Source organism: Meles meles, chromosome 6 (genome assembly GCF_922984935.1).
Source record: "Meles meles chromosome 6, mMelMel3.1 paternal haplotype, whole genome shotgun sequence".
Taxonomy (NCBI): Eukaryota; Metazoa; Chordata; class Mammalia; order Carnivora; family Mustelidae; genus Meles; species Meles meles.
The window spans coordinates 87,596,717-87,624,617 of NC_060071.1; the positions used below are offsets into that span (position 1 = coordinate 87,596,717).

Consider the following 27,901-nt stretch of genomic DNA (forward strand, 5'->3'; position numbering starts at 1 on the left):
AACAAGGCCCAAGAGGTCAGATCTTTGTGCAAGTCAAAATAATGTCTCAAGGGAAAGATATAAGACATACTATTGGAATGATATGATATTCCTTCAGAATCTTGTCACGAGCACCATCACAACATCAGGAACCATGGGAAAAACTTGATTACAATTTAATGGCATATAAAATTCCTGGTGAACAACATTCTTTCTTCCTCTCTTACTGAAGTGTTTCAAAATTGTTCCAAAGGAGGGATGTACTCTGTCCTATCTGAAGCTGTTCTTAAGTTCCTCCTGAAGTCCCAAGCTGCTGAAGGGCAGAATTTTTCGTTGTTCCGTTTTTAGATTCCTAGTTGTCAAAGACCTATTCCAACAGGGAAACAGATACAGAATGACACTATGACCAAAACTTCCTAATACTCTTAGCCTCAATCTGTAAGTCAATGAGAGAGAGAGGTATATAAAAAGTTCCAGCAGTCCTTTTTTGCCAGAGATGGAGGAAATGAATCAAACCATGAACACGCTAAGGTAGGAAAGCAAGTTTATTCAACAAAGTATTTACTGAGCCCTTAATGTGCCAGGCACTATTTTAGGTGCTGCGAGTACATTCCATTAATTAAAAACATACAAAAATCCCTGTCTTCATTGTGCTTACACTCTAGAGAAAGAAAATGAGACAATAAACATAATAAATAAGTAAATTACAGAGGAAGTTAGAAGGTGATAAGCACTATCAAAAAAATAGAGCAGTTGTGAGAATGAAGACAAGTCTTATCTGGGAACTTTCCAAAACCAGAAACGGGGGGGGGGGGGGGGGGGAACAACAACACAACTTCTTTCTTGGAAAGTATATATATCTATAAATGACAAAAGAATATACTTCTAGCTCTTTCATGTTCATGGGATTTGTATGCAAGAAATTAATGGGAGTTAAAAACATGAGAATGGAATTGAAAACTAGGAAGACTAACTTTCATAAAATAGGTGCACAATTCAGGATTCTTGAGACAGTGGGACCTATGCTCACTGCAGTAGTAGGACCTTCCCCACTTCTGGTAAATTCCATAGTTCCGGACATACTGCCAACCACAGTGGATCTGAGAGTCAATTCTGTTGAAGAAAGGCTACTAGGGACAGAAAATAACCTTCTGGGATTTTTTTTTTTTTCATTTTCCTTTTTAAAACACAACACCCCATTTTTTTCTTATGCTCATTCTGTTAAACAAGAAGGGTGAGCTCATTAAAAAGGAAAACTGAAATGCGGGAGCGCCTACATTTCCAACCCCACTGCCATTCTCAGACAATCCAAGATGCACACAGGTTTATAGTGTATTAGCAGACCCACATCTTTTGATATCAGCTCCCAGAGGTTGCTACCTCTGAACTACCCTACCAAGTGGGTTCTTTTCCCCTTTGCTTTAAATTCAAATTCCATTTCAACGAAGTAACCCAAACAATTAAGGTCTAGTTTTTGCCTTTGGGGAATTAGGTTCTCAACTAACAAATGAAAATAAAAAATAGTAGATCACCTTTGACCAGAAAACTCTATTTTCAGCAAAATGGGGCATAGGCAGCAAATCCAGGTTACAGGACCAGGAAAAAGAAAGTGTCCACCCACAGGATACTTCTAAATTGATGACAATGACAGCAGCTCTTTCTAGAGGTAATAATGTCATTAGGTTGTGATAATTCTCCAGAAACCCCCCCCAAAAAAGCCCGGGATTAAGAACATCTGCAAACTGTTCAGATGACACAGATTTCTGTTTCCTGCTGTTAAGGCTTCATGAATGCCTCTCGGCATCTGTCGCCATTTTGTTTTTCTTTGCAAACCTCCTCCTTTCAAACCAGGAAGTGTACATAAAGTGCAAGTAAGAGTCATTCCCTTGCCCATGCTTCCAGGATCTTGTGTTGGTAGCCAGTATTATGAAATCTATCAGTTCAACTGCTGGCCAGCTAGGTCATCCGCAGGTATTTCTGGAGTTAGCAAATGAGTTCATCTGGCAAAGAGAGTGTCTGAAGGTGGATGCAGTCATGGCAAGAAAACACAAAGTACCATGCGTAAGACAGGGATGTGAATGACGCAAGCAGTAGGGGGCTTCTTGTCACCGAGTCACGGAAGAGGCCTTCTTTGGATCTCAACTCTTCAAGAGACCTCAGGAACCATTACCAAAATGAATGAGGCCAGCGGATTTCAGAGCACAGTCAGTCCTCAGTGAGGGCAGATTCAGTCGTCCCTGCGTTGGGGACAGAAGAGAAAATGAAGAGGGTAAGGAGCCAGATCTGATGAGTTTCATGCCACAAATGGCATCAAAAAAAGCCTCCAGTGAACACCTCCCATTTTATAATCCAAAGCTGAGCACGATGCCCACCCCCATAGGACTTAGCACAATGTGTTTTCTTTGGTTCCAAATGGGTAACAGGCAATGCTGCATGTATCTTTATTTCAATCTTGGATTAACTTCTCTTGATTAATATGCCAATGACCGCTGTTAAGTCTTCGAGAGAAGGATACAGCATGTACCATTTCCCACGTTTAGGGGGCCAGAAGTTTTCCCTTTACAAACCAACATGGTGAGACCACTAGCGGGATGAGTGTTTCAATACGACATATTTTGGGAAATGCTGCCTTACAGCTGGACACAGAACGGGAATGGTGTTAACATTGAACAGGACATATTCGGTTTGTATTACGTGAGTGTTTGTAGACAGAGTCACAGTCCCACACCAATATAATGTATTAACCATTCTAGCTGGGCTCCATTGTATCCCCTATGCAATGTGCCAAAATCATGGGCCAAACTGAATGTTATGTTTGATGGGTGAACATTAATAAGAGAAAGTTAACTATTTACTGTCACACAATCAGTGGACATTCACAAGGGGAGGGCCTTTGCATTTTTCCTCATTTTTTCAGCCCAGCTAAGGCCAGGGTTTCGGGATTTAGCCCACCAAGATGTCATTACATATGAAGCTAAGGCCCAGTCAAGACCGAACAGAATAGAGCTGACCCTTGAACAATATGGGTTTCAACTATATGGGTCCACTTCTACACAGATATTTTTGAATAAATACAGTACAGTAGTATATTTTCTCTTCCTAATGATTTTCTTAATAGCATTCTTTTCACTAGCTTACTTTATTGTAATACAGTATATAACACATAGAACATATAAAATATGTGTTGATAGAACTGTTTATATTTAAGGTTTCCTGTCAACAGGAAGCAATTATTAGTTAAGTGTTGGAGAGTCCAAAGGTATACGAAGATTTTTCGAAGAGACAGGGTGGGTCAACACCCCTAATCCCACGCTCATTTTTCAAGGGCCAACTATTTATTAGAATACATAGACAAATGTTAAATAAAAGTCACAGACTGACCCCATTAAAAGTCACAGAAAAATTTCAAACACCTACTCATTAAATTCCTGAATTTCTTTTTGGCTTCTGCCCTTTCTTCAGCATCAAAGTACCAAACGGTCATAGCATATCTGTGAAAGATAAGCAGATAAAAGAAAAGTTTAGAAATACTACCAAAAAAATAAAAAATACTTATTATAAATCTCACATCAGAGTCATTCATAAAGCCAACATTTAAATTCTCCCTATTATTAGAACTCCATCCCAATTTTAATTTAAAATAAACTTCTCTGGTTTCAATTCTATTTACATGTAAAAAAACACGTAAGGAATTCCAAGTATGAAGCAAGCATTATCCTGAGCAATGGGAATTCAAATGATCTTTGTGAATAAATCTGCCTCTTTCTCAAAGAGCTCAGGCTCTCATAGGGGAGACAAACAATTTAACGAATAATCTAACAGGTCAAGATGATCTACACAGAAAGGACTAGAAGGGAGTCATTCTTTTTTTTTTTTTTTTTTTAAGATTATTTATTTATTTATTTGACAGAGAGAGGAAGACACAGCAAGAGAGAGAGAACACAAGCAGGGGGAGAGGGAAAAGCAGGCTTCCTGCCGAGCACAAAGCCTGATGTAGGGCTTCATCCCAGGACCCTGGGTCCATGACCTGAGCCCAAGCCAAAGGCAGGCGCTTAACAACTGAGCTACCCAGGCACTCCCAAAGTCTGCTCAAGACTTGAGAGACCCAAGCTGTTGGGGGGCGGAGAAGGGGAGGTGACAGATGCATAAAGCTCTTAAGAGCAACTTATTTAAACAAGAGGAAACTTAAAACTCTTGACCTGCTTTCTTTGGTTTTGGATACTGAGGCAAGGATGCAACAGAATAATGATGCCCTCAAGCCTTCTATTGTGTTTCCATTAATTTGCTTTATCCTATCTATGGGATAGACTGCAATAGGAATCATTTCATGCATGAGTTTTCAGAAAGTTTCATTTACTAATTATTATTAGCTACTGCAATTCCTATAGCCCTTGATTTTTTTTTTTTTTTTCCAAGGGCTTCCCATCAACATCTGCTAATGTTTCTCCTGTGACTTGGGTCATCAAGAGATTGGGGAATACCGAGGGAATGCTGGCACAAATGACAGGACCCAATTATCGTACCCTATTAAACAAGCCAGAACCAGGCTCTGGGGGGAGAATCAGCTACCTGCTCACCTAGGGCGCATTCCAATTTGACATTTAATATGCAACTCTGTGTGGGGCTCATATCTGGGATTCCTTGAGGGAGAGGGGAACACCTATAGTGTATGTGCTGCCAAAGCGAGCACAACACCTATAAATCTTAAATACTTACACATGCGATTCTAATTTAGTTAGGCTTGTTAAGGTTCAGTCATTATTCTACCGTAGCTGTCTCCTCCTGCCCCCAACTGTGATTCCCAGTTTGGGCTGCATCCCCACAGCACCGGGCCACCGCCTGGCTTACAGCTCAGGCCGTAAAACAAAGATAATGAAAGGTATATTCCAAAAGTAAGATTACATCAACAGTTTCTAGACTAATACTGAACAAGTTTGTCATGTTCCCCTGAAAATCTTCTCATGCTTCAACTAAAGAAGGGGCTTTTAAAAATCCCATTACTGGGACATGATGGGTACAGTGGGCCCAAACCAACTTGAAGGGAAGGAAAGGGTAAAAAGAGAAAGAAGTCAGAACGAATTCCTCTCTCTTTTCTCAAGGTTCTCTCTCTGTCTGCAATAGGCAACTTATAAATTCATCCAGAGTTAACCATCAGAATTCCTGATCTGTGATGACCAAAACTCTCTAGGGCTACTTCAAAGTTAGACAGGTTTAAGGGAGGAGTGGCAAAGGAGAAAGGGAAAAGCACTGTGGGAAATCGGGAATCCACCATGCTCACCTAATGGAAAATAATTTGTTATTAGTTCCAGCTGACATTATGGAAAACAATATGTTAATAGTTTCAGCTGACCTAAGGAATCTAGTTTCCCCTTCAACTGTGATCGCCTCCAAACAGGTTAACTATCAGCCTTGGAGAGCGGTTGGTCCTTCATATGCATGGGACGCGAGTTTAGGGACTCCTCTGCGAACTGGGTTTTGTACAGAAGTTTCTCAGGAGGCATCATGGCTGTGGCTATTACCTGGTCGCATAAGAAGGCTGGACTTCATGCGGGTTCCGGCGGTCCGACCAGAAGAACAAGAGTCTGTCAAAAATGGGCTCCACGTCCGCTATGAATGACTTCCCTTCCGGAAATATCCGCAAGACCCCCCCGTGTAGCTGAGGGCCACAAAGAAGATGGATTATTTCCTAGCCTCACACATAACTAACTACCAATAGTACTTCAGCCTCATCTGGAGACAATGCTATCTTCCAACCTCCAGTCCGGGTGCGCATTACTCCCAAAATTCTCCACAGCCTTACACCTTGTCCTTCATTTTATTTCCAACTTAGCTAGTCATCTCTCCTTATCCACCTCACATGGAATGAAGCCTTCCTAACCCCAGTCATGAAACCCCTGGACACAAAATGGAGTGCTATTAGGTCCAATCACACAAAACTGTCAACATCTGAATGTTTCTGACCTACAAAAACCCACTGGAAATTTCACAGGGTTCCATCTAATATTAAGAATGTCCTAGGACAGTCATCACACATAACATCTCCTTCAATTAGAATTTACAGCTTTCTTTTGAACTGCTCCAGCTCCTATGTGATCTCAGCAGCTGGAAGGTCCATGTTCTTTTTTCTGAACTCAGACTACCTTATCTACACTTTTTAGTACATGCATCACTCTCTTCCTTGAATTTCTTCTTAAAAATATGTACACCTGGGACGCCTGGGTGGCTCAGTTGGTTAAGCAGCTGCCTTCGGCTCAGGCCATGATCCCAGCATCCTGGGATCGAGTCCCACATCGGGCTCCTTGCTCAGCGGGGAGCCTGCCTCTCCCTCTGACTCTGTCTGCCACTCTGTCTGCCTGTGTCCCTCTCTCCCTCTCTCTCTCTCTCTGACAAAAAAAAAAAAAAAGATGTACACCTGAATCTCCTGCTGGGATAACCATATCAAGGTAGAATCCAGGCCTCACACATCAATGTTTCTGCACAGCACAAGGCCTGGCATTAATGGGCACTCATATATTTGTTGCATGATTTCATACTTCATGATTTATTATCACTGACCTGGTAACTTTACTCTCTTGCCTATAACACTACCTTTTAAAGATTTTAAAAGACAACTAAGGGATGTATTCCAGTCATGTTACCAAAGAGGGGGAAGAGACATCTGACTCACTGGTTTCCCAGGTTTTGTTTCCCTGACACCAGATAAAATATCCTTGTGCTTCAGGATGACCAGTATCTGCCCCAATGAACAGGAAATGGAGATGCAGAAGGTTCAAAAGCCAAATGAGCTTGAAAAGTTCTCTGACTTCTCAGACTCCTAAATCATCCCTAAGTTTCGGAAAGCATACAAATTCCAGACTTCATATCTCTATCTATCTATATGTTCAAATATATAAAAATAAACCAGAATGCCTCTGACATTCACAAACCACGGTGAGCCATGGCAAGCGGCCACCAATGAGACGTGTCACCCCAAGAGGGCTGTGTGGGAAACCTCACTTGGGGCCGGTTTTATATCCTACAGTTAGTTCTATTTTTATGGACTCTGTCAATGTTACTGCTGGAAGGAAAAAGTATGTATCTTATTGTGCACTGAAAGTCCTATCAGCTCTGGTTTAGGCAAAAAAAAAAAAAAAAAAAAAAAAAAAATTGATTCGCCATTCCTGAAATAGTAAATTACCTTCTTCCTATCAACCACCCTTCCCATAACCTAGTAATGACCCTCTCCTACTGCCCACCCCATCACGCCCCCAACCCCTCCCGATTAACTTCATATCCATTATTTCCATCTGGTCAATTTAAGTACTAACACCACAGTAGGAGACAAAAAGGAAATGGTTAAAAAAAAAAAAAAAAAAGGAAATGGTGAAGTAGAAAAGGGTCATCCGTGGGAATCATGAACTCCCAACCCTCCTCTAAGTCATCTGAATCTTTTCTCTAGAGTTCTCTAGCCCCTTCCTCTACTCCCTTTATTCCACCGTACCTTGGCGTCCCAATTCTTGTTCAGATAGTAGATGCACGTGATGCAGCGGCCATCGCCGTTGGGGTTGTCCACATGTCGAACATAACCCGTCCCATTCCCTGGATAGCAAGCCACCATTGCCTGTGGAGACATCCCAAGAAAGCCGGTTAACACAGCTGAGACACCTTCTCCCACTGGGGAACAGCAGAGTAATGCAGTCTCTTTGGGTGCTATGTGACATTACAGGCAGCCGCGGGCTCCTTAATTGCATGGACAGTACATAAATCGAGATCCTTCATCATGTAAGATTAACATCAAGTTAAGATTAACAGTCAGATTAACATCATGATACCTTATGGCTCAGCCCAAGTGGAAAGTGGTTCAGCAATATTCCCACAGTTCTAGAATATTTTAGACAGTAACCCAGCTATAGCATCATGAGGATGCCCTTCTTTTCTCTAATCCTCCTCTTTGAAAAAGCAGGTTCTGGGCTCCCATCCTAGACCCACAAAATCAGATGCACTAGATAATGGAGTTTAGGGATTATGCCTTATAAGATGTGCTCCTGAGTCACCAAATCTCACCAAATCACCGGCTGTCTTAGAATAATGGCTAAAGATCCTTGCATTGACCAAGAAACAGGAACCAATCACAAAGAAGGAAAAGATCAGGCTTGCTCAATAAAATGATTAGGACAGAAAGAAGAGGGAAGGGTCAGTGGGAAGGAAGGAAGCTGTGCCCAAATTTGTTACCACAGGCAGCGTAATCAGGTCCAATTCATAGATGAAGCCACAGAAACATCTGGTATGTTTCTCAATGCTTGTCTTCTTGCCTACTGATAACTATCACATCAGGCAAGAACCCGAAGTTCTTCTCTTCCTTTGCTCAGGCACTACCTGTATCAGCCAGGTGGAGGAATAAAGTAGAAAGTCATACCAACAAATCCTACTAAAAATTACTGTTAGAGAATTACTATTATGCAGGTACCAAACCTCTAATTGTTCCATGGGAAGATTATAGCAAGGAGTAGAAACAATGGGCAAAGTGCAAAAACTAGTTCTCTTCACAGGATACTGCCTTTATTCCTAAAATGTTTTCATAGGGATGAGACATATGCAGGAAAGATACTGGAACTGGCAACGTAAGATGAGGAACGGGATATTTTTCCTATTTTATTGGCTGATGCCTTCTTAGTGCCTAACACAGTGCTTGCCACATGGAAGGTGTCTGTTTAAAATGTGATTAAGTAAATAAATTAGCAAATGGCTCTGTCCTCTACAGAGTAAGTTTACGTTCTACCTAGATCAACAGAGAGAAACTGTCATCTTATTTTAAAGATTTATTTATTTTAGAGAGAGAGCACAAGTAGGGGGAAGGAGCAGAGGAAGAGAAAGAGGGAGAATCTCAAGCAGGCTCCCTGCTGAGCATGGAGCCCAACATGGGGCTCGATCCCAAGACCCTGAGATCAAGACCTGAACCAAAATCAAGAGTCAGATGCTTAACCAACTGAGGCACCCAGGTGCCCCAAGATTTCTGTTATTTTTTTATTTTTTCTAAGATTTTATTTATTTAGTTGAGAGACAGAGAGCATGAAAGAGCAGGGAGAGAGGGAGAAGCAGATTCCTCTGCTGAGCAGGGAGCCCAAAACAGGGCTCCATCCCATGCCCTAAGATCATGACCTGAGTGGAACGCAGACGCGTAACTGACTGAGCCACCCAGCTGCCCCAAGATTTCCATCATTTTAAAAACCTATCCTCAAAATACATGTACTGATCAGTTGGTATTGTCCCTCATAAAGGGCAGGGCTGTTTTGCTGGTAAAATGATCAGTCAGGTAGAGGTCCAAATTAATGCACGAGCGGCTCAATGAATCAGCTTCCATGCTGTGGCTGCCAAGCCACCATGAGCAGTAGCATGAAAACATGAACAAAGCGTGTCGCTTTAAAGGCATCACACACGCTGCATACTAGAAGAGTAAGGCTCAACAGTAACTTGGCTTTACAATGATCTTAACACTGAAATCACCCTATCCCTCATGTGCCTATCGATCCCTGTATCCTGCCTTTGACCATCTACAATGTTGATGCAATGTCGTATCTTGGAGCTGACGTGAGGCTGTTGGCCTGAACCTCATCCAGAAAGTGGAATTCTGAGGCCACTGCAATCAAGATTTAACAAATGATGGTACCATCAAGTAAAGGATGGCTTGGAGAAAGCTGATATGTAGCAGGCAGAAATGATGGGCCTGGCTGGGAAGAAGAGATAAATGAAGTCACCTATAATGACTAGGGAATTACTCATCCCTGGAAGCAGCTATTAAGATTATAAGAACCACCACTGAGCCAATAATGAAAGTCACTTAAGCCACAAACAATTATAGGCGAGATTCCCTACCATCTCAGCCTCTCCCCACTGTGAAGCCCTGAAAAGAAGCAGCATTCCGTCAATGCTATATAATCTTATATTCTTAAACAGCCCCACTCTACGGAAAAGGTCAGTGGTCTGGATGCCTGCCATCTGGTTCACTCAGCAACTAATTATGTGATCCCGGGCTTGGTTTCTTTTCTAGAAGGAGGGGCACAGGTTGGAGGGCCTCTGAAGGTCTGAGACTCCAGCTAAGTAGCAGCCCTAGAAGGAGCACTGGGGTTCTTCACGGTGTTATGAAACACCTGTCTACCTCAGAATGCAGTCTCCTGTAAATACTGAAAAAAGAGATAAAAACTCACAATAGTACCTCCTTTACAAATACTTGCATCTATAAAACACAGACACACACACACAGAAAAAGAGCTAGACCTTCCCAGGGACTTATTAGGACAAAACCCCTAAGTGTCAGCAGAGTATCTGATTGCTTAGGGAAGGGGAGCAGAGGGAAATTTTCTGGCCAGAGCAAATCTTCACCCTCTCTCCTGCTTTCTGAAGCCACAGCATCAAGTCTGAAACAATGGAAGGAAATTATTGTGGGCCTCAGTGGGCCTGTCGAAACGACACAGGCCAATTTTATCAGTGTTTTCTGGACATGAGCCACAGGCGATAGGTCTTGGCTTGGGCACGCTCCCAGCTATTAGTTGGTCTCTGATATAGTCTAGAACCAGAAGGTAAGGATGTCCTAAGAAGCAAGGCTCCGTTCAACAACAGGGCATGCATTTCTGGGCCAACTTGTGCACGGGAGAGAAACAAACCCCGGAAACAGATCGGTTCAACTGCAGGGCGATCTAAGCCTCATCGAAGCTGGGAAGGGATTTATAACGTATGACGCTTCGGAATAGTAAACACTGGGCCAGGGCACTTGAATTATCGTGGGACCAACATGCCAAGCAGTAACACTGGCACTGACCAGGACAACGACTCATTTATGGCAGACTTTTTATTGCCAAAACTTCCTGACTAGGTTGATACCTGAAATTTATAGAAGTTTAGTGACATGTTAGCGTGGCCCACAGTAGGTCATACAATACAGCCCTAGATTTGCATTCTTGGATGTGCAAATGAATCCCCGTGTCCCCTTATGTATTCATCATTTCTTCCTCCGACCCCGCTGTGTCCCCCAACAACCCCCCCACCACCCCTGGAGGCCTTTCCAGAGCTCTGTAGCAGAAGGAAATGAGCAGAGGGGTGAAACCCTCCCAGGCTGGCTCTAGACCAGGTGCTCTAGACATCTGGGTGGCCACATTCAGGCCCGGACACACATTGTCTACTCAGCAGTGACGATCATTTTAGACCCATAGGTGGAAAGGGGATACATCTGCCCCATCCAGCCTCCGATTAGACTAACTACTTCCTTAAGAACGACCTAGATTTTTAGAGAAACATACTTCACATTGCTCATGACTTTGGAGTCAGACTCACTAGTATGACTTGGTCTTCAACAAGTTATAAAGTGGTCTTTTACGTAAAATTACATTTAGCACATCAAAATATTAATCAACTCATTTTATTCATAAAATTTGCAATCAATGTGAATCCACTGTAAAAAAAAAGTGTCAAGAATAGCATAACTTCAAAGCTGCCTGGCTGAGTGACCTTCAAGCCCGTATTTTGGTCCACTGCCAAATGCTAGACCCCCCTCATTTGCTAAACAGAAATACCAGTCAGTCTTTGTAAGGATTTGCTTTCAATTATGAATGCTCTTGAGCACAAGCATATGTGGAATAAAATGCAACCGAAGTACCGGATAACCTGTACTTTAACCTCTTCCTACCTCAGTTTTCTCATCTGTAAAATGGGCTTATGAGGACTGAAGGAGTTAAGCCCTGTAAAATGCTGAGCTCAAGGCCTGGCATACACTAAACACTGCTTCTTTCACTATATATTTTGCTATTCCCCTCAGCCAGGGCTTCTGAATGTCTCCCCTCCAAGGATCAGATTCTACTTAAGTACTCTGCAGCTTCAAATCCAGGACTGGCTGACTCAAATACCTTTGGTGCTTCCAAGTAACAGAAATGACTGAAGCTAATCAGGAATATAATGTGTGACCTCGGGAATGTGTGCTCTGCTGCCTACAACCAGGAAATCTGCAGGTCTTTGCAACGAGGGCCCAGTGTTCCAAATCTGCAGATTTCTGGAGACACACGGGCAACCAAAGCAGATCTGCAGATAAACTCTCTTGAATGTTTTTTTTTTTTTTTAAGATTTTATTTATTTATTTGACAGAGATTATAAGTAGGCAGAGAGGCAGGCAGAGAGAGAGAGAAGGAAGCAGGCTCCCTGCTGAGCAGAGAGCTCGATGTGGGGCTGGATCCCAGGACCCTGGGCATGACCTGAGCCGAAGGCAGAGGCTTTAACCCACTAAGCCACCCAGGCGCCCCTCTTGAAAGGTTTTTATCCCAATTTTTAAATCACGGTCATAAAAAATTACATCAGGCTGTACTCTGAGGTTGCTATCTGTGGTCTCCTAAGAAGTCAGGCTACTCTGGGACAGCTCCTGAGCTCCAGGGGGGCACTCCCCCATCTCTCCTCCCCCAGCCTAGGTGTACCCTGTCCAAACGCAAGCCTCATCCTTCAATGCCATCCACATCCCATGGGCCTCCTCTGGTCCTTCCCCCATGTGGGCTCTGGACACGGTCCTTCCTCTCTCCACCATGAGACAGTTAACCACACGGAGAACTCAGGTGTGTGAAGACTTGAGAAGAAATACAGGAGATCATGTAGCTTTGTTAGCTTGCAAAAACAGCCAAGCAGCCCACCATAGAAGAAAAGGCAAGAGTTCAAACTTTCTGGCTAGAAATGGGTCCAATTTATAGTTGGGTGACAACCGCCAAGGCGATAAACCTGCCAATTTTCCTAGTCAGCTCTGGGTCCAAGAAGCTGAAGCCTATATACTCCCAGGGTCATTTTTCTGGGTGCTTGGAGTTCAGCACATATTTAAACACACACATTTCATGGGGACAGTGAACAGGGCAGTCCTGTGGCTGTATACTTTACGTCCTGTATTCACAGAGGCCCCCATTGAGGAAGGGGTCCCATTTGGTAATTTGGGACGGGTACAGGGAGTGTTGGTCCCTACAACAAAGACATTAGCTCTAAAATTGAAGTTCTCCTATTTAAAAAGAAAAGCAAAAATTTTAAGTATTCAAACTGCTATATGCAGGTAAACCATAAGAAAGGCTAGAGAGAAACTGGAAGAGGCATATCTTTGCAAGTTTTTTCTTTAAAAAAAAAAAAAAGGAAAAACAAAACACTAAAGATAAATTAAGCCAAAATGTCATTTTCCACTTGGCTCTGACAAGGACTGAGAAGAGAACTACAAAAATCCTTTGCAAGGGCAAGGAACTTAAATCCAGAGGACAAGAAAGCAAATGGTGGGATCACTGCATTAGCCTTTCCTCATCTTCTTTGTTCAGGGGTATGTAATCTGCAAGGACCCACTTATGGGACCCACTATTGTCACTTAAATTCCTACTGTACAATATTCATAAGGCATCTTTGCAAGATAAAGGCAACCATGTGCGGCTTCCTCCAAAAGAGTTTCCAGAAAAGTCACTCTGCAAAGTTCACACTTCTGACAGTTCTAGCCATCATCTGGAATTGAACAACAACCAAAAAAGCAAACTCTCAAGGTGATGGCAAACCGCTCATGAACATAAAAAGTACTTTAGAAACCTTTTACACTCACTCTAACTTCATCCGGACTGGCATGAAGAAATTAGTTGTAGATAATGTAGGCATTTTTGAGAACAAAGCAGGAAACTCTGCAAAGTGTCACGAATTAATTATCTTGGCATCTTGCTTGTTGTCTATCTGGTTGGTTAAGAGCAAACCTAGCCGTTTCCTTCCGCCTAGTGCTTCTAGTTAAAGACTGATGTAACAAAATGAGGAAAAAATAGGAAATAGGCTTTTGGTGGGCAGTAACATGAGCTTTGGCCAACTACCTACCATGTTCCTCTTCCCAAAGATTCAGTATCTGACCAGACAATTCAGAGGAGTCAGAACACCAGACAATCTACAACTCTAAGTAATCCTTTCAACAAACCTCAAGTTGTTCATTCAAATGTTTTCTGCTATTCTATTTCTACAATGAGAACCTCTTCTGCCTTCCTCATCTGTTCTAAATCCACACTAAAAATACCTTTTCCTGGAGTGCCTGGGTGGCTCAGTGGGTTATGCATCTGGCTCTTGATCTCAGCTCATGTCTTGATCTCTGGGTCCTGAGTTCAAGCCCTAAGTTGACTTTAAACAAACAAACAAACAAAAAAAAAAATGGAAAGGAAAGAAAAAAGAAAAACCTCACCTTCAATTTAGAGCAATAATCATCATGCCCCCCACTCATGGATTTTGTTGAAATGCAAGAGCACTGGTCATTCTGAAAATGAAAAGTAAGAAGGCCAAACTGACTCTCAGCTGCTCTGATGATGTGGGTCTATCCACCGCTTTCAGGTCAGGTGAGAGCATCATGGATGTGAAAGCAGGGAATTTACCATCTTCACTTGAAAACCTGTCCCCAGGTAGACTTTTCCATCCATGCCCTTGTTCAACTCTAGTAAGAATTTGGTCCTAGCTCTGGAATCATCCAAACCACCAACAACTACCCAGACTCCAGAACCTTCGATTTAGTTCTCCTCGCTCAATGAGGGCAAGTTTTACCAGACACCAAAGTTCCTTGAAATTCTTCCTTAAAGAGTTAGGTTCCCACCCTCACCCCAGAAATGCACGTGCACACACACATACACACACACGTCTGCATAAAATCTCAGGGGATTCACAGGCCTGTAAAGTCTGACTGCACTACATCAAGATTCTATTCCAGGGAATCCTGCACTTCGGGCATGAACTTGAGTGAATCACCCTCCCTGGAGAGGCCATGGAAACTCTGTGAGGCCAAGAATTTAAGAAACTATTGTCATTCCTTTCTGAATTGTGGTTAATTCCTCTCCTTGGAGAGGATTCAGCCAGAGCTCTGCAATTAAACACAGTAAACAGGCTGGGGAACATCGACAAATCAATACAGGCTGTTTGGGTTTGGAAAGGCAGCCCTCCCCGCCCCCCCCAACCCCGCCTGGCTCCCAGCCAGCAGGGTGAGGGCTGAGTGACAGGGCTACGTGCGCTGCGTGAGGGTGGCAGCTAGCCCACGCCCCAGCACACCCCAGCACACCGCAGGGCAGACTGCGGAGGGAACCGGCAGAGGACAGCCCTCCCCCGGCGCTCCCCCAGTCACCAGAGAAATGTTTTGAATAAGGGCTTCCTTGCACTTATGAAATCAGCAAAAGTCAGCCAGACTCAGGGTGAAGGACATTAAGAGAGGCGTTTAACCATATTCTTTCCAAAGCCTTTCTCCACACTTTAACAGCTGCCATTTCCTGAGGACCTGTGTAGCCAGGTGGCCCTCTGGGGTGGCACGTTCCACGCACCATCCTGTTTCATTTCCTGATTATAGGGACAATGAGCAGCAGCCTTCGGCCAGGAGTCTCCCTGCCCCAAGTTCTCAGTAGAAGTCATTAACCACCACACACCCCCCCAAGTTATCTTCTTTGTATAGAAAAACAAATTCATGACTAATCCTTAAGGCAGTATGGGGGTAGGGACTCACAATATTTAACTTCTTTTGATGTTAGAAATAGGCTTATCAGAAGAACAAAACTTTACCTGCAGCTCTCAGAAAGGCTCTGAAAATAAAAGAAAACAGGAATGTCTGTGGTTGCAGGACTGTCAGAAAACTAGACGTGGCTGTCCTTAAGTTCTCTTCAGCCATGAATCCTCAAATACGTTAAGGGAATCCATAACTCAAATGTAATTGGAAAGACAAGATTTTATAAATGGGTAATAAAAAAAAAAGTTACCAGTCAAAACACATCATGAAAAATGCCTTGAAATAATCTTCTTAAGCTAAGAGAAACCAGCCAAAACACTACCTGCAATTCTCTAGGGACAATGCAGCTATGCTGGAAAAAATAAAGTCAGAGAATTTTCTAGGAAGCCAGATCTTATATTTACATGTGCCCTTCAACACCTGGCAAAATGTATCAGCTCAATTAAAGAAATGACACACAGCAAATCAGCTGGAATTAGAACTTACGACATTGAGGAGACACACTGATTTACTGAACGTTCTGTATAGTGCTTACTACGTGCCTGACACTGTTCCGTGTGCTTCATGAATATTCCCTCATTCAATATTCATAAATAACCCCATGAGGCAGGAGCCCTCTTCAGGACCATTTTACAGAATGGAAACTGAGACACCAGGAGTTTCAGTCCCTTGCCTTTTCGAACCCAGTCAGTCTGGTTGCGGAGTGTGAAGTCTCCATCACCAAGCCTTGCCTCATCAGTACGGCTTACCTAATGCCCAACACTAGCCGAGTCACCCGTTTGGGGGGGGAACAGAGATCTTCACTTCTACTTGAAGCATTTAAATCCCTCTCACCCTTGCCTAGCACCCATTCCATAATCATAGAAAACTGTAAAAGGGAAAAAAAAAAGACAAAAATATGAAAAAGGGCGCTCGTATTGAGTCTGTGAACGAAACCTTCAAGGCAGGAGAGCGGTTAACAGAAGCACGGGGTAAAGGAGACTGATTCACTCCTGGTGGAAAGCACCAGCTATCCACAGGGTCTTTGCTTCAGATCCTCCCACTGCAGGGCAAACTCACGCCCACTCTAAACCCCGGGCCCCCAGGGGCTGCTCCCAGGCCTGGGGTTCCATGGGAGGAGGTCGGCGACTCGGGACCTTTCCTTGTTAGCTCAGGTCAACACCTGCCAAGGTTTTCACACTCGTTTCCAAGTCGGAAGATAAATGACCAAGGAAGAAAAAATCTTCAAGGAAATACAAAAGTGTTTTTGTCAAAGGAGCGGCACCTGGTAAACACAAAGGAATGCCAGAGATGAGATTAAGTTGTCCTTACTCACGAGCCGAGCTTGCTCAGGGACAACTCCAGCAGTACCGTGTCAACTGGAATTCACTGTACACAGAACTTTCTTAAAAAGCACGTTAAGTAAAATACGCTGGCTACAGGCCCACTGAAGCCCAGAGTAGGGGTGAGACCCACAGGGGTAACTTAGAGGAGGAGAAAGTAAAAGGCTCCTCTGAGAGCAAAGTATATACTATTTGGGGGCGCAGGAAGGAGACTAGAAATAAAGGGGTGGCTGGCTCTGAATCTGGGGGACAGGGATCATTCATTTATGTGTCCCCGTGTTCTTTTAAGACCTATACAAAGCCCTGGTTTATAGCGGGGGAGAAACCCAAAGTAACTCATGGAACGTTGTAGAACTAAGCATGGTCCTTCCACCACTAAACACCGCTTCTAAAATATCAGGAAGCATTTGTTAACTGAAAACAGGTGCTCTTATTTCCAGGGCAACCGCTTCAACTCCAAGATAAAGCAAGGAGGTTGATTCTCAGATGACTCTGACTTACCAGATGCAGACTCAAACCTTTAACTGGGGATTCAAAGGCCTCCACGCAGAAGGAAGAAAAGGCCAAGCAGCTGCTCCTGCCTGCCCTTCTCCAGGTCCTATCAAGATGGATTTGGTTGTCAGTTTTTCATTCCATCCCCAAAGAGCTCCTCCCGTCCTCCTTCTCAGGTCTCCCATGGGGCAGCCATCCCCAACCCTGGAGGGTCAGAGACCATTCTAGGCTTCTGTGTGGGATTCACAGGGAGCACAGGCAGTTAGCATCTAAGCCAGGTGGTTTGCGCGTGCGGTCTGCGCTCATCCAAAATCACGAGGGGCCTGACCCCTTCCTCGTGGAGCCTTCAGCTCCCACTTCTTATGACACTCTTGGGCACGTGGAGGGCGGCCACACCCTGCAGTCCTTAACCAAGATTCTCAAACCACCACCACCCCCAACCGCCATTTCACAGGAAGAGGAGGCCATCAGTTCCAAGCTGCGCTCCTATTCTGGCTCTAGAAAACTTAAGCTTACTGATACAAACAACAGAAAAAAAATGTCCTAACATATTCACAGGTGGTGGGTTTTTCTCAGAAATCTCCCAGATGAGCCTCCCATATTTGTATGTTTTCGTCTTAGCAATAAATACACTCAGATCTGAGCAAACGACTGAACTCTTAATTTTCTCACGAATAGGGAACGTGTAGGAAGATACAGCCCCACCTCAGTTCAGCCGCCTCTGATTCATTTCACTGTTTCTCCAACTTGAGCGAGGGTGAGAGTCACCTGGCGGGCTCATGAGCTTCTGACTGACGAGGTCTGGGGAGAGGCCCAAGAACTTGCATTTTCGGCAAGTTTCTAGAAGAGGCTGATGCAGCTGACCCAACCACCCCACTATGCAAACCAAACCAAGAGTTTTTGAGCAACGCCTCCCCCTAGACGGTGGAGAGTCACCGATCACCGGCGCTTGTTAATTTGGGGAGGGTGGTGGGTACCCGGAGGAGGTGGGTAACAGCAGGAAGGGAGAGGAATTCCTCAGGCAGTTTCTGGCCCAGGCTTGGCAGTGTGATTCCTAAAGCTGGCAGGAAACATTCCAATTGTAACTCGGTGGCATGGCTGAGGATTACTGTCATGTCAGCGCTGGAGTGTGACCGCTGGTACGAGTCACTTCCGGAATCAAATAAGAAGTGCTGAGAGCACCCATCTGCCCTCTCAGATGGAAATTCAGTCTCAATTTTCATTTAACTCCCTATAATCCCGGAGGCAGAAAAATAGTATCATAGCCATGGTATAGATGAGAAAAGCAAGGCTCAGAAAACAGGCTTGCCCAGAATCAAGGCGAGATGAATGAAAATGTAAAATGCCCATCCTAGGGTCTAGTGGTAGGTACCAACTAAATCTGAACTTTATATAAAAATAAAAATCCATCTCATTCATTAAGAAGTGGAGATGAAGGTCCTGAGACACAACTTGCCAGAAGCCAGGGCTCTAAGCTCACAGTCCGGGGTTTTCTTGCTTCCCAGAGCCAGACCCGTCAGAATGTGTGAGCTGCCAAGATGCAGGCGTTGACTCCGGCGGTACTTGCTGGGGCCAAGAGTAAAATTTCACAACTGAGGGGGAAAAAAAAAAACCTCATAAAGCCGAAGTCTTGTCTTTGAGATGCTCCTTCATAGCATGTTAATATAATAAAATATTTAAAGACTTTGACATCAAATTAGGGGCCACACTGCAAAATCTTTTTTTCACCTAACAAAATATTTATAGCTTTTCTGACACCCTGACATCCTTTGAAATCAAAGTTCCTTTTGAAGATAATGAAATTAAGTCAAGCACCTATGAATTTTAAGAGACTATTCCGAGGCACTAGAAGTTTCTATAAAGCTTAACAGTCTCTGCCAGAGTCTGTAAGTAAATGAAGGGTAGGGTAACTAAGTAAGTAAATACAGGTATGTCTGTATGTAGCAGGGAGGCTTGGACTGAGCTACCCACAGAGTTCTGGGAAGCAGGAGGGATGGCTTCATGGAGAAGTCACTAAGACGGATTCTGATCAGTAGAAGACGACAGAGATGTTCAGTGTGCCTGGCAAATCAGCTTCTAGCATTTCAGGGAGTGGGAGGGAGAAGTCGGTCAGCAGGAGATTAAGCATAGCAGGGTCAGATGGGGTCAAATGGGGTCAGACATGGAGGACCTTAAGTAACACGGTCAGAAGTTTGCAGCACGTACGATAGACACTGGGGTGAGAGCGTGGTTTAGCCTGCTGAAAGCATGGAGATGACATGATTAGTGTTGGGTTTTGGACTACTTACATTCTGGCAAAACCACATTAAAATCACATTAAAATGGATCACAGGAGTGATCGTTCGCAAGAAACAAAGGCAGGTGATTTATGGTTAAAATAAAGCTCTTTAAAATAATTCCCTCCTCAGGGATTCCTACCAGGAAAGCAAAACAAAATTTAGTTAAAAGGTTTGAGAAAAAAAGACAAAACCTGAGGTTCCACAATGAACCTAAAACAAAACAAAAACAAAAATCCAAAACAGGCCAAGTTTGAACCAATAGTATTGCATGTTCTTGCCCAAGTGTTTGATATTTTGTTTGTTTGTTTTTACAAGATTTTATTTATTTGACAGAGAGACACAGCAAGAGAGGGAACACAAGCAGGGCGACTGGAAGAGGGAGAAGGAGGCTTCCAGCCTAGCAGGGAGCCCATGTGGGGCTCGATCCCATGACCCTGGGATCATGACCTGAGCTGAAGGCAGCCGCTTAATGACCGAGCCACCCAGGTGCCCCAATATTTTGTGTTTTAAAAAGGTCCTGTATAGGCGGCGCCTGGTTGGGTCAGTCAGTAGAGCATGGGACTCTTGATCTTGGGGTTGTGAGTTTGAGCCCCACATTGCGTGCAGAGATTCCTTAGAAGATAAAATCTTAAATCATTAAATAATTAAAATTAAAAATGAAAAGGTTTTGTTTTTCCACCCACTCCAGTAATTCAAATTAACCTGCAGAACAGTATGAATCCAAAAGAAGCCATCCAGAAAAACCCAAAAGCACACACACACACACAAAGACTCCTTGTCAGTTCTGTGTGGAGTACCGAGCTCTCTCTCAGGTTTAACTAGAAAGATGGGAAAACATAGGAGGGGGCGTGGAATGAGGGGCACAGGCAGAATCTTTGTTCTATGTGCTGTGCTGTGTCAGGAGAACACAGAGCAAAGCTCCCAGAGAAATTCAGACTGTTTAAAACCGTAGGTCCTTACCACTTCCAAGCAATGCTCAAAAGAATATTATCCCGAACACTCCAAAACAACTTCACATTCCCCCAGCAGAACCAAAAATAGATGTCACAGACACCTGGAATTGAGTCTGTCATTTTGTTTCCTTCCGAGTGAAAAAATAAGCAAGACTACCATCATATTCTTTGATCCTTTGTAGCTCGGAACGTTTTAAATATGGTAATAGCATTTTGGCCTCATTTTGGAAGGAAAAATAACATTTAGCATGAAAGAGGCACACTTATTCCAGAACTTGAGAAACACTGATCACTCTATCTCCTGAAGGATGAAAACCTGGCGTGGCCTGATAAGGAGGGATTCCTGTGGCACAGAACATGAGGGCTGCCCAGCAAGGAGGTACTGACTGAATCCAGTCCCGGATCTGAAAGCCTGCATTATACACCCGAACACTACAGGTCCGTAAGGCTGGGATCGAGTTGGGGGAGACAGCGAAAAATAACAACTCTCAGTCCCTCCCAACTCACCAAACTGAGAATGGGAATGTAACTCACAAATCATGATCAAAAGAGGATACGAAATTCAGGTAAGTGCCACCCTGGTTTAAGACTGAGATAATCAAGGGAAACAGGGTATAAATTCTATGTATAATGAACCAAGCTAACTAATCTCGCTGGGCAAACAGATACAGGGCTCTGAATCTGAGCCAAATCAATGGCTCCTGGCCACCCGCCAAAACCGAATTCCTTAGTCTGGCATCATAAAATGATTTGTCTGTCGCATTTACAATTCCAGTGCCTCTGGATTCCACTACCCGCTGGGCACCCCTGGCAGGGGCCCAGCAGAATACATCTGAACTATCATTACTGTCAGAACGTCAGCATTTGACAAACACTAGAGGAAAACGACACCCATTTCTTAGAGGAGTATTACTTAACGACTATGAAGTGATACTACAAAGGAATGGTCAAATCTGTTGCTGTAATAATGAAAAAGGAACGAAGAACCTTCTCCCTGGAAGGTTACCTGCAAAGCCTAGAAAGCTAGCCAGCAAACTGCTTCCTGGGTGCTCAATAGACTTGGGTCGAAATGTCACTTAATGTACCCAAGGCCACAAGAGTGTGTCAGAGGCAGAGGTCTTGCCAAATGGAAAAAACGTGGCCCACAGGCGAGGTCCTCCACGTTTCATCCTGAAGGGCACAGCGCTGGGGTGCCTGGAGATACTTCTCAGACGCCCTCCGCTCCTGCTGGGTTAAACCACCCCGCTTTAGAGCTTCGGCAGAGAAATCGTCTATACTTGGTGTGTCTTCGGAATGGTGGTGTAACATGCAAGGCTGCTTGTTATTTACAGATTTGAAATTTTTCTAGCCAGAGTCAGGATACAGGAAGGAATTTACAAATTTTGCCCGAGCTGAACAAGCTCAGAAAGGGAAATAATTCATTATATACAAAAGTTGAGCGCACATGATTCCACCTAAGGGTGTCTATCAATTTTAAGTTTTCACTGTATTTTAAAATTCCCCAGTTGCATGTTGATGTGGCTGAATTAACCTAAGGACCCTGTCTTCTAGTCTACCTGACTCACGAGGCCAGCCCCTCTCTAAAACACCTTTCCTTGCTCCAGTCCAAGGCACACCCTAATCCATTCCCCATGGCTTGCGAAAGAGCTCATCTCTCCAAATATAAAAATACCTTACCTGCTGACTGACTGACAGACTGGATAGGTGTGATTTCTCATACCTCTCTAGCTCTAAAGACCTCTTATTAATGTCTGTGTAGGTAGTTTTATAATCACCATCCACATCCCTTTGCATATCCGTGTACAGGTCCACCACAGTGCAAGGCATTTAATGTTTTGCGAATAAATTAAGCTGATACCCACTGATTTGCAACTTCAGTGCAAGCAGATAAGTTGTGGTGGAATGGCCAGGGGCCCAAAATTGCGCAAAAGAAATTACAAGGTAAACGCATGCGCACGTCTGCGCAGGCGCACGCGCGCACACACACACACACGCGCACACACACACCAAGTCTTTTCCTTGCTCCTAAGTGTCATTCAACAAAATTCACCAAGAATATTATGAAAACCCACCCAATGGGGAAACTTGCTTTCCCGTCACTGAGGTTGTATCCTACAAATTATTTCCTTGAATTAATATCCTTCCTCCAGGAACTCAATTATTTTGAAATAAAAACCTTTTCTAGACATTTGTCACATCCCTACTAGAAGATATTCCAGTGCTTCAAACTCAGTGACTCTCCCCCTAAAATATCTTATTCACAGACAGACTTTTAAAGTCTTAATTACAGAGACACTGTGCACGGTGTCTAGTCCTCAAACAGCATGCTCTACGAACTGGACCTTTCTTCAGGCCTGGCAACTGTGGTTTCATATGATTATACATTCCCACTACCACCCCAACCCAGACTGACAGGTCCCCAGGACCAAGGTCAAACCCTCAGGCTTTCCTCCAGAGAATGAAAACAAGGATTCTAGAATGTTCGTCAAGTTGCTGTTGATTTCAGACTGAGGCTGAGGTGTCCCCTGTGAGGCAGCCATCTTGAGCCAGATGCATGGAGAAGGAGCCAAAGCTAGATGGTAAGTAGACTGGGGCAGAATTCAAGAGCATACTCAGAGAAGCAAAGATGAGGGCCATAAACCTTCAGAGAAAACAACTAACACACCAGCTGTCCTTTGGACTTTCAGGTTCCTAGTTCATGGCCCCAGTTTTCTGTGAACCCTGATCGCATTTCCTGCACTTGGGTCCTGAGACATAGCCTAATCTTTGACGTATATTATGCCATTTTTGCAACCATGAGAAGCGCCCCTGAGGCAAAGATATTCCCGATATCACCGGAGAACGGTGGGCCACAACTGTCAGTGCTCAGCTGGAGAGGAACAGGTCTACTACCTTGCAACACATTTTCTTTTATTCACAATTTATCACTGAGTCATCTTTTGTCTGTGCTGCTTCAGGAGGGCTGATCTATCTGTTCACAATACAACTCCCGTGACCCCACTGTCCAGAACTACACCGGGCAGGGGATCCTACCAACCAACCTTGTTAGCAAACACTTTCCCCGCAAATAACAGAAGGAAAACATTAGCCCAGCGTTCCACTTTCTTCTTCAATGTTTAGGTTTTGTCTTTTTGTTGTTTTAAGCTTGAGAATTAATCCAGTGGGAACTACGGGATCCTACGATTCGAAAGTATATGGGAATGGAAGCTCTATGAGGCAGGGATGATGCCTGTTTACCTTGGTGTCCTCAGGCCCTGCAGAGCCCCCCACACGGAGCAAACGCCACTGAACAAATCAAAGGACGAAAAGGAGAATAGTCAAGAACACAAACTCTGGAGTCAGATCTGGGTTAGAATTCTAAATCCTCCACTTACAGCCCCGTAACATTCACCGGGGTACAGAATCCCGCTAAGAATTTTATGTACATTATCTTATTTAATGCTCCTTCCCCCAAAAAGCTTTAAGGTATTATTACCCCTCGTTTTGCACTTTATGAAAAGTACACAACTTATGTGAGGCCACAAAGTTCCCGAGTCCACCCCTAAGTCCCTAACACCTATAGATAAACTGCAGCTTACCATTCGATTTGCGACCTTGGGGAAATGATTTAATCACTCGGTTTGCTGAAGACTGTGATTCTGAAGACTAAATCAGATAGACAGTGTTTATAAAGTGCTGTGCCAGACCGGGCAAACAGCTCAATAAAAAGTAGTTATTATTCTTAAAGTGACTAAATAGTGAGCCTACAGTGAGATGCTTCAAGCAGGAGAACATTTGGTTCCATAAATTACACGTTCTCTGGAAAACAGCCATTTCCAAGATCTAGGCAGCCAAAGCAAAAGGAGCAAATTATGACCACTATTTATCTTGGATGGGGTCTGAATTCTCCAAAAGGGAGTAATAGATAAGAAATCTCTTGATAGCCTGGAAGCAATGACCATGCTTGAAGTTAGGGGGCGCCATGCCGCTGTGCATTTTAGGAAACTCCTTCCCCAGAGGGTCTCCAGCACCCTTGGATTTTTCTCCAACAAAGTGGAGGAAGATAAATTCCGACTGGTAACACCCTTTTGGCAGTAAGGAGGAAGCCTTTAACATTTCTTTCCAGTCTCTTCCACAATTTCAACTTTAGGTCCAACGTATATATTTCCATTTTATTCCCAATGCCTTTGTTTTTGCTTTTGCTTCTTTGAGATAAAGGGCATTCTTGCATTATTCAATGACCTTGAAAAGTCAAAGGGAAAAAAGTATTTAATTAGGATGAGTGGGTTAACAGATGAAACCCCAAGAAATATCCAAAAAAAAAGAAAAAAAAACCAACAACTGCTCTAAAATAAATGTATAAATTGGCGATTGCTGAAAATGGGTCATAGGAGCAAAATTCACTACACTAACCTCTGTAACTCATATGTATGTTTGAAATGTTCAATAAGATAACTTTTGAAGATAAATGTATACATCCTACCTTTCGAAAATTTAGTTTCTACTCAAAACCTGCTTGGAGGATGCAGCTGGAAACTGGGTTTACATCTCTACTCTGGGAAGCAGCATGGAGTAAGGCACTCAGATGAGGGAAGAGAAGAAAGTTAAATTAATGTGAAACTACTATAAATCATGCTTTAATAAGACCCAAGGCCACAAAGCTAAGGACAACTGTATAACAAGCCAATCAAGCCTTTTTTATTTTTGACTCTAATAATCCAGTTGGCCACGGAATATCCCAGCCCAGAGGTGATTTTTCTAAAGGACTGGAATGAAGAGCTTTGTGCCAAAACAACCAAAGAAAAGCTGGAGATCTAGCTAGGGACAAAATATGTATTTCTCTTTTCACTTTGGTCACCTTCTGAAAGGGTTAACTGAGAAGGTTTTTGTTCTCTCCAGAAGAGAATCTATAACTGAAGAATCTTACCTAGAGATCTTTCTTTTCCCTTACCCAGGCGTACACAGTGTTTCTCATTCAATTTGTCGAGTCAAATTCTAGCCTACAACCCTAGCACGGACGTCCTTTAAGTCACAGGTAAATACAAACACTTAACTTTCAAATCTGTTCGTGACATCTTTCCACCAACTAATGCTGCCCTCCCTCTGAGCAAATTACGTTCCCAGAATGCTGGGAGTAAAATCTTAGCACCTGAGTTGAAATGAAACTTGAAAAACTGATAAGGCAGCCAACTGCTCTTCCAGACTGAAGCAACACCCATTTCTGCAACACTGAGGCCGGCCCTTCCCCCTCCCCATTCCCGCCCCAGGGAGGCAAGGTCACTCTGTGCAAAACCAAAACCAACCGAGACAAATGGCTTTCTAATCACCCAAACGATAAAGGAGCAAAGAAACACTTCAACGTCAACCTTCCAGAGTCCAGGTAACCGAATTTTCCCCAAATCAAAACAAAATTTAGAAAGCAGCATTTTCTCCCAAGATTTACTTTATTTGTGTCTGATTAGTAAGTGCTCTCAGACATTCTATTCATGTCCTCCCGGCTTGAAAGGCATACAGCAATGTGTTTTCTCAACAACTGGGTTCCCCCACTCCAACCTCTTCCTTTCCACACATTTCCAGGCTTCACCACTTGCCCTTTATTTAAACTGTCGTGAGTCTATGAGACAGATGAGACGATAAGGGTATGTTTTATCAAAGAGTCAGTCTTGAACTGAGAAATACTACATGTATTGTTGAAGAATGGTGCGCCTTTCTTCTCGTGCTAGCACACACTTGCCTCACTAGTGTTAACGTAAAAGTTTTCCACAGCTCCACGTGCCCCCTGACCAGTCCACAATAAAAGGGCAAATCATTCAGAACTGCCATCGGAAATGGCCGAATTACCATCTGTAGAAAAGACTGAGTAGCTGGACTATCTGAGGGTAAGGTACCGGACCAACATCAGGGTACCACACAGCCCCATAGTTCTGCCAATCTACCTGTAAATGTTTCCAAGATAAATTACCACCCAAGGAGTCACTTCTGGCCCTGTGAACAACAAAAATGCAGATTTCTTTCCCAAGGTGTACTCCCCATCACTTAACCTGCTGTTTTGAGTGGATCTGAGAGTTAGGAAAAGGAAGGTGATGGTGGTGTAGGGCTCAGCACCAGGACAGAATGAATGTTCTAATCAAGCAGTTGATCTAGGAGCGTCCTGGGCGCAACAAGCCAAGGGCACCTCTCAAAAGGGAAAAGCAGCTTTACTCCTTCACGGGGCAAACTTCCTTCCCACCTGCCAAACTCCACACACCAAATGCCACACTGAAAAATCACAACTGTCTCCAGAAGCCTTGAAGCGCGCTCTTTTTTCGAAATACCCTCTGAACACCATGAAGTACAACAGTAGATGACTTTAAAGTGGCCATTTAACAGCATGAATTCGCACGTGTCTCAGATCATACGCAATATTTCCAAAAACCTGTCCCTCATCTGGACCTTTGAGAACATTCACGTGTTACAATCAGACCAAAAAAACCACAGCTTGTCCGGTTCGCACTACCCACCGGACCCATTATTTCAGTTAACAGAAGGTCACCGTAACGACACACCTGAGTCCCTTAGTCTGGATTTTCGCTCGGAGGAAGGGTGGGGGAGGGGGGGGAGGCAGACCGACAGCTCGCTTCTCAGGTGAAAAACTGAAGTTCACTCGCAGCCCCGCGAAGGCAAGAGACCGCGGGATCCGCAAGTCCCCAGTCCCGGCGGGCTACAGCGGCGGCGGGGAGCCCGAGCGCATCCTACCTTGGATCTTTCCTTGACGTAGTATTTGCCCAGACGGCTCCCGCAGTACAGAACCAGCCTGTCGATGAGGGACAGGAGGAAGCTGATGGCCTCGCAGCCCTCCTCGTTGCCCCCGATCCACGTGATCTGGTCGCCCCGCAGGTGCCGCTTGGAGACTCCGGCGCGCGGCCCCGCCAACTGGCCGTCCCGCAGGGCCCCGTTGCAGTGCAGTTGCTTGACGCGTTCCAGGACGCAGTCGCCCACCACCTCGCCGAGGAAGTTGTCCAGGTAGCAGAAGCCGACCTCGTGCAGACAGGGCACGATGTACTCCAGGGCGATTTTCTCCAGATCCAGCCTCATGATGTGTCCCAAGGGCATCTCGCCCTCAGAGCCGAGCTCGGGGATCCCCAGCGTGCACGGAGACCCGGGGCGACCGACGCGCGCGCGCGCAGCCGAAGCGCGGGGAGCGTGGCCCGGGGTTCAGTTACCTAAGGTGGCCACTGTCCCCGAGCCGCCGCCGCCGCGCGGGGGAGAGGGGAAAGTTGCTCTAAACTCTGGAGGAGGTATCCCTTGAGAGGTCAGTGGGAGTTGCGCGGGGCTCCACGGCCCGGCACCGGACTGGCCCAACGAGAAGTCGGAGGGCCCCTTTTGGAGATGCGGAGCCACCACTGGTGCCGCGGCGGCCCCAGCCGGGGAGAG

The 27,901-nt window shown here is 44.4% G+C and overlaps 1 protein-coding gene across 1 annotated transcript; it reads right to left on the reverse strand.

Annotated features, from left to right (window-relative positions):
* Positions 1–116: 116 nt before the first annotated feature.
* EGLN3 (egl-9 family hypoxia inducible factor 3) lies at positions 117–27,901 on the reverse strand. Its single transcript, XM_046010014.1, has 5 exons — positions 27,224–27,901; positions 7,460–7,579; positions 5,499–5,635; positions 3,397–3,470; positions 117–2,216 (listed from the first exon to the last, which is right to left on the reverse strand). The coding sequence occupies exons 1-5, from the start codon at positions 27,578–27,580 to the stop codon at positions 2,185–2,187; spliced, it is 720 nt and encodes a 239-aa protein (XP_045865970.1). The 5' UTR covers positions 27,581–27,901; the 3' UTR covers positions 117–2,184.

Coding starts and splice junctions, on each gene's coding strand:
- EGLN3 (XM_046010014.1), bottom strand. CDS start 27,580: ATGCCCTTGGGACACATCATGAGGCTGGATCTGGAGAAAATCGCCCTG. Junction 5,636..7,459: donor ACAAGAATTGGGACGCCAAG/GTACGGTGGAAT, acceptor TGTGGCCCTCAG/CTACACGGGGGGGTCTTGCG. Junction 3,471..5,498: donor CAGCCTTCTTATGCGACCAG/GTAATAGCCACA, acceptor TATCTTTCACAG/ATATGCTATGACCGTTTGGT.